The 6,784-nt window shown below is 34.8% G+C and overlaps 1 protein-coding gene across 1 annotated transcript; it reads right to left on the bottom strand.

Annotated features, from left to right (window-relative positions):
- Positions 1-223: 223 nt before the first annotated feature.
- Positions 224-3,285, bottom strand: LOC142638811 (uncharacterized). The gene is made up of 3 exons (XM_075812879.1): positions 2,593-3,285; positions 2,377-2,477; positions 224-1,049 (listed from the first exon to the last, which is right to left on the bottom strand). The coding sequence occupies exons 1-3, from the start codon at positions 3,081-3,083 to the stop codon at positions 382-384; spliced, it is 1,260 nt and encodes a 419-aa protein (XP_075668994.1). The 5' UTR covers positions 3,084-3,285; the 3' UTR covers positions 224-381.
- Between the last annotated feature and the right edge of the window lie 3,499 nt (positions 3,286-6,784).

The following is a 6,784-nucleotide window of genomic DNA, read 5'->3' as shown; positions in this document are numbered from 1 at the left end:
TCCATTTATGTATGAAATAGGCAGAGATCATCAAGTGAAATTTTTAATTTTTATAAAACCTGCAAATTGATCTCTGTGTATATTTCATTAACAAAATAGAGAGGATTTTAAATTCTAATTCCAAACTAGGTTTATGAGAGGTAATTAATCAGTATTCTCTCATATGAATCATGGATCTAATTAGCTAAATTTACCATAAAATCCATCATCCACATTAGAGAAATGAAATGAATATTACTCTATTATACCTCAAATGGACACGCCACTCTTTTTCAAGCCATATAATTAAGAAGAATGTATATTATGTAACAGTCTCACAAGCCCTCCGTCTCGCACGTCCAAATAATGAGACTGTCCCATAAAATAATCTTCCATAATTAATTAAGAATCCAGAGCTTTGTAAATAACAACAAAACAAGGAAGAATAGCCCTAGGATTAAAAACAAGAAGGTCCTCCAGATTAGAGTAGACCCCAGCGGAGCCGGCTACGGAGTCGTAACAGGCAGCTGCAGCTGACACACTCTCCTCCTCCGCCGCCGTATCATCCGCAACGCGCTTCACTTTCCCAGCAATCACACGACAAACCAACATAGCTTTACGCCCATCGGTACACTGAACCAACGAGTCGTGGGCCCTACCACTACTCGCAGTGGTCCGAACCCCCTTACTTTCCAAAGCCCCACCAGACTTATTATTATGATTGTTGCCTTGGAACCCGTGCCTGATTATGGTGCAGACTCCGCACCCAGGTACGGACCCGCAAAGGCTGGACGAGCCACGCGCGCCAAGGGTGCAACCCAGGCTCGTACAGTGGAACCGTAAGAGTTCGTTACCGTCGGCTGCGCACCTGGGGTTCTTTCTGGTGCTCGTCAGTGCACGGTTCTTCACTGCGTCTCTACAGTCCTCGAACCGTTGGATTGTCTTTTGGGTGTTGTGGACTTTTAATATCCGTTCGATTTTGCAGATGGGGTTGTCTTTTTTTAGCCAGCTTGATTTGAAGATTATTTCCACTATGTTTCGGCCCGAATCTTCTGGGCCCAGCTCCGATACTGTACCATTTAAAAAAAACAAAATTTGTCATTAATGGAAGAAAATAAAGACATTAATATTAGATGGTAAGACTTTGATGGTCGGTGGGGTCAGTGACGAGTGACGACGGGTGTAGTAGTTTAGTAAATTTTAAAGTTAACGTTACGGGGGTGAGGAGAGTGTCGTGTCGTGTCCACCAATGAGAGTTCGCCAGCTCACGGTGTCAGACCATTCAATTTTTTTTTTTTTGGTAAACCAGAGTACCAGACCATTCAATTTCGTTATACAGGAACAGCTGTCGTTGGACCCTCCAATCTTGAAGTGGCCTGCCGTGACCGCGTGAGATCGGAATATAAAGATTAAAGAAGACGCTTAATAAAGTGAAGTCATGAAAGATTTACTGATCGGATAAAAATACACATTTTTTGAACTGAAATGACGAGTCCACGCTTAAATGATGGAGTATTTGGTAAGGGTATTTATTTAAATAATATTTTTACTATATTTTTTCCCTTATATGTATTTTTAAAAAACTTAAATAATTTTATTAAAATAACCTTAGGGTGTTATATTTTAAAATCAAGTTTTTAATTCATTCCGTTTAAAAAGTGAGCGTGTAATTGGATATGTGTAAAGGGAAGTGATCTAGATTTTTGCTTTATGCAAAACTTGTGGTGAACGGGACAAGACATGAGGACGTTTTACTTTTACCGTTTTATTAATTCGTGTGCTTATCTTTCTTAGCTTTTTCAAGCTGAGACTATTTTATGTTTCAAATTTCAATTAAAGCAGACTAATATAGTTTTTAGTTTTTACTCAACAGTGAAAAGAGGAACAAGTTCCTTTTTCTGTTTGGTAAATAAAGAAATTTATTGAAACGCGTGTGAATTGTAGTTTTTTTTTTTTATAACAAATATATCACTCTGATGTTTAGTAGTTTAGTAATCATAATTTTGAAGACTAAATTTTTACTATTTTTTTTAAGAAAGAGTTTTAACCTATGGCGTTCGTTCTTAATGATAGATTTTTATCATCAGACCAAGACACCCATTAATTTTTGGTATAGGTGGAAATTAAACTCCAGATCTCTTATTTACCAGTTGAACTAGCTGGAATTCACAAATTTTTACTAGAAATAATAATAGAAAGATAAATAAAAATTCAATTGGCGAGACCAAAAAAAAAAACTTGTAGTTAGCATGAATTAGTTCTACTATATATTTTTTAAAATGATAATTAATTCTCATATATATATGCATGCAATTAATGGTGTATTAAATACATGTATAGACTTCATCTAGCTAGAAATTCATAACATATAAAATAATATAAAAATATCTTAATTACCAGCGTGGCGAACTGCTTGGTGAAGCTCCAAGCTTTCAATCTTCGGAAACACCTCCCCACACTGAGAACAAGCACACATGGTGGACCTTGGCATTGGGTACCTGATTTTGTCAAGTAAATTTTAATTCTCCACCAAGAATTCAAAATTAATTATGACAAAAAAAAAAGTCTAAAAATCTAAAAAAAAATTAAAGAAAAAAAAAATGATAACATTACCTGCTTGGGTCAACGATCATGTGACACTCATAACACCCAGAAAGCTTCCTAAATTGCATTCCTTTGGAAGAAGACGTGTACGTTGCTCCTCCGTTGGATCTTGATGACCCAGATACAGACCGAGTTGACGACCCGGATGTAACTGGTTTCCGACTCAGCAGCCCAGTTTCCTGACCCACTGTGCTACTCTCGGGCGAGTTATCAGCTCTGTGAACAACCCTAGTGTTTCCATGAACCACGTCTTTGAAGTTACATATGGAGCTGCAAGAAGAGCCTAGCTTCGAGTACGTCCCAACGGTGCCGTTTTTTGATGGGTCGTGCACTTTTGACCCTTCGATCTGTTTGCAAGTCAACAGGTTCTTGATTTGGTCCCATGAAGATGGTGGTTGCTGTGGTTTATTACTCTTTTGCTGTTTTTTCTTGCGTTTGGATTGTTGGTTTTTGGTCTGTGATGATGAAGAGGGTTCTGGTAAGAAAGTTAAGAGAGCCATAAAGAGCTACTAGCAAAGCAAAGCAAGAAAAATAGTAGTAGAATAGAGAAGTAAAGTAGAGAGAACGAGCTCTCTCTTTCACACAGTGGTGTGTATTATGGAGAGGGGGAGATCCGAGAGAGAAGGTATAATAAAGGAGGCAAAGTGGGTGGAGTGGTGGGACTGCCTTCCCTTTGTTTATTTATTCTTCTTCCATTTCTGGATTAACTTCTGTGTTTGTCTTACTTTAAGAAGTGCACCTTTGCTATATACTAATAAATGGCAAAACAAATATATTGCATCTTTCCTGGTTGACCCGAATTCAAGGATTCCATTAACCAATTAAATCTAAGGAAAACCCCCCCAACTTCACAACATGTTGGTACAGTGGATTATGAGTGATGAACACTTTTTATTCACCTCTACTTATATATGTATACATGTTAGGCTGTTACTTTTTATCGATCACTTACAAAATCACAGTCGATTATATTAACATATTGTAAAAGTGTGAAATTGGTCTATTAACAAGTTTATCGTGTGGTTCAGGAGCTAGCATCAGGGTTGTTGGCACGCTGCTTTCGTAGTGAAAGGGATTATAAGATGATTATCATGTGTTTGGACTTTGGACAACTCTTTTCAGGTATATATATTTCTTTTTCGTTTATCTAATAGTAGATATTTTGTCATGCGTTACAGTTACAGAGCTTTATCCAGACACTAGTGCAGTTTAAAACACCTTTTGACTGAATGAGTAAACCCAAAGGACCCTCCAATTGACCAAGTAGTCGAATTTCTGGCAAGTCTCTCAGCTCATGGGGTGGAAAATCTTGATCTTATGTGTGAGCTGTGAGACCAGTTAATGATTTTAAACATCAATTTTTTGGGGAGGACTGGTTTTAGTTAATTATAACTTATAAATTGATTAAATTCCCAGCTTTCTATGTTCTTTTAGTAGATAAAGTGACAAACAATAATTATGTGGGCTAAAATAACTACACAACGAAGTTTACTAGCTTGGTAACTTCGTTGAAGTATCTAATTTGTAAAATACTGTTTATTGGGCCGTTTCCCTAAGTTTATAATTACATCTTCTTCTTTTTTTTCTACTAATAATTACACCTTCTGAGATCGAGATAGGCATTTCCGTTATTTTTATGTATCAAAATCATGTGTGATGGGTCCAGATTCCAAAAGGAAGAAAAAGGAAAAGTGGATGAGCCAAGGAGACATCATGTAAAACAAGCAGAAAGAATTAAAGGACTCCTATGCCAATTTGCTTCTTCCAATGTTTCCCACTATTATCCATTTCGGTGGACAACACTAGTATAACCCGCCCCTATGTTTTTCTTCTTGCTCAACTATTTTAACACTAGCCAAGTAAAGTGAACATGACCCATTTGACATTTTGTGTTGTATATATAGGTATGTACGTGGATAGGTTGTAATCATAATATTTGAGTTTGGATAATATTGTTTCATAAAGTTGTTAAAGTGAAAATTCAAGTTTTGGAATTTTCTAAGTGAAAATTCGTAATACAGCATTTTCGATCGGTCGAAATTTTGGCTCAATTGATTGAAATAGTAAAAAAAAATAATCATGGAGTTTCTGGATGGTTAAATCGCTATTTGATTCCTATTTGATCAATCAAAAAGAGCATTCGATCAATCGAAAGGACCTCTCGATCGATCGAAACTTGAAAATTGAATTTTCTGCATAATTTTTCTAATAACTGTTTGAAAAGGTTGAAGAGGTTTCAAGCCTTGTGAATGGTTTTATCTTTTATGAAACATTTTAACTCTCCATACGTGTTTTTGATGAAATATAATCCTATAGGTATAAACAGAGACTTATGTTAGAAAGAAATACAAGAAATCCCATGGTCATTCTCCAAAATTGCTATCTGTAGAACCTAACATCGTAGTTGTATCCTGGTGACAAATTTGCAATAATTCTTTAGAAACAAAAAGTGTAGGGGGTAAGTATTGTCTAAGGAAAACGATATAGTGCCTTCAAGTTATCTATTTTCTGTTTGTTTTTTATGTTAACCTTATTCTTCCATTATTACGTTGTGTAATATTCCCAACACTTTGCATGAGACATGAGTTGCTAAATGTAGGACAAGGTTTATTGATAGAAATTTAACCATTGGATCACATATACTTATTGTATTTTTCATATTTACAAAATTTCAAAAAAAAAAAATAGAGATTAATAGCTATATTCACATGTTTAAATTTCAAGTTTTTTTGGTAAAATATTATGCATAAAAAATAAATTTATTGATTTAATAGTAAATAACATTCAATTTGAACGAAATTTGACTTGTGTATTAAGAACATAAAAAACATACAATTCACAAGCTAAATTCTCAATATTCACATTAAAGAGTTTAAAGGGTTTATCTCCAAATTAATTTGGAGAAAAACTTCGTTCTTAAATATATATTAAATTTCTAAAATAATACTAATACTAATGCAAACAGTGAAGTGGTGTACGGATAGGTCGAGAGTTGGCATGAGAAAACCACTGTTTGATATTCCAATCTAAATGTATTTCTCCCAAAGACAGAGACAAAAAACCAAAGAGAAAAGAGAAAGTTCTTTTTGAAGGAAGAGACCGAGTGTGCATAACAAACAAGCTGGATTATTATGGTTTTTAGCTGAGTTTGTCTCCCATGGTGTGCGTGTGCACATGTAAAATAATGAATGAACTTTTTTTTGGGGCTAAAAACAATTAATTAGTAAACTTAGAAACAAGAAAGAATATCTTTTGAGAGTGGTTAGAGGCTAGAGGTCAGACATGGATTTGGCCAACCATTCACTTAAGAAAAATGAGAAAAAATCGGTGTCCCCTTGCCCTCCATGACTCAGGACCAGATCACCATATCTCTGATGCTTCTGACTTCTGATACGTTATTATGGAACTATTACTTTACAATTAATAAAATAAAATTCCTCTATAAAACAATTAAGAAAGCATAAAAATTATTAAATTTCATGCAAGTACGGCACAATTATTGCATTTTTTTTAATGCCAATACCAAATTATATTGTTATTTTTCTTGCCTATAGTTAATTTCAAAACAATACGTAATGATTCTGAGGGAAGCCATTTAATACTTCCCAAGTGAGTGAGTGACTGAAACTCAGCAACAATATATAATTCTCAATCATCCCAGTACACACAAAGGGAATCAAAGTATTGGGTGGATCAGGTTTCTGCAGTTCAACCACTATACCCTAATACCCGTGATCATTATCTTTTGGCAATTTGGCTTACATCATTAAATATATCACTGAAGAAACCCATTAATTTCCATTAAGTTTTTAGTCATTATGTTGCACGAGAAAAATAAATATAAAGATTGGAAAAATGCAAAAATAATCGCAAAGTCATTTACATTTTTTGAACTTACTTATCTCTGCTTAAAGGTATATAAATGTGTCACCCTTTTTTTAAGAGATAATTTCAACTTATAGTATCCGCTTTTAATAAATTAATTAACAAGTCAATACATTAATTAGTGTTTTTGGTGTAAGCTAGATCAAACTTCAAATCTCTTATACGATAAAAATAAACTTTATTATTGTTGAGTTAGCTAGTACCTGAGGATTTCTTTGTTCTCTATTGACTATTAGAGCATTTGCAGTTGGGCATGGGTATGGCAAATGTAAGATGGGTTTAGCACAAAGGCCCCAAAAACCCCCCACATCCAGAC

This window comes from Castanea sativa, chromosome 1, assembly GCF_040712315.1.
Source record: "Castanea sativa cultivar Marrone di Chiusa Pesio chromosome 1, ASM4071231v1".
Classification (NCBI taxonomy): domain Eukaryota; kingdom Viridiplantae; phylum Streptophyta; class Magnoliopsida; order Fagales; family Fagaceae; genus Castanea; species Castanea sativa.
This window is presented reverse-complemented; position numbering and strand designations above follow the sequence as displayed.

Coding starts and splice junctions, on each gene's coding strand:
- LOC142638811 (XM_075812879.1), bottom strand. CDS start 3,083: ATGGCTCTCTTAACTTTCTTACCAGAACCCTCTTCATCATCACAGACC. Junction 2,478..2,592: donor ATGATCGTTGACCCAAGCAG/GTAATGTTATCA, acceptor TGACAAAATCAG/GTACCCAATGCCAAGGTCCA. Junction 1,050..2,376: donor CCAAGCAGTTCGCCACGCTG/GTAATTAAGATA, acceptor TAAATGGTACAG/TATCGGAGCTGGGCCCAGAA.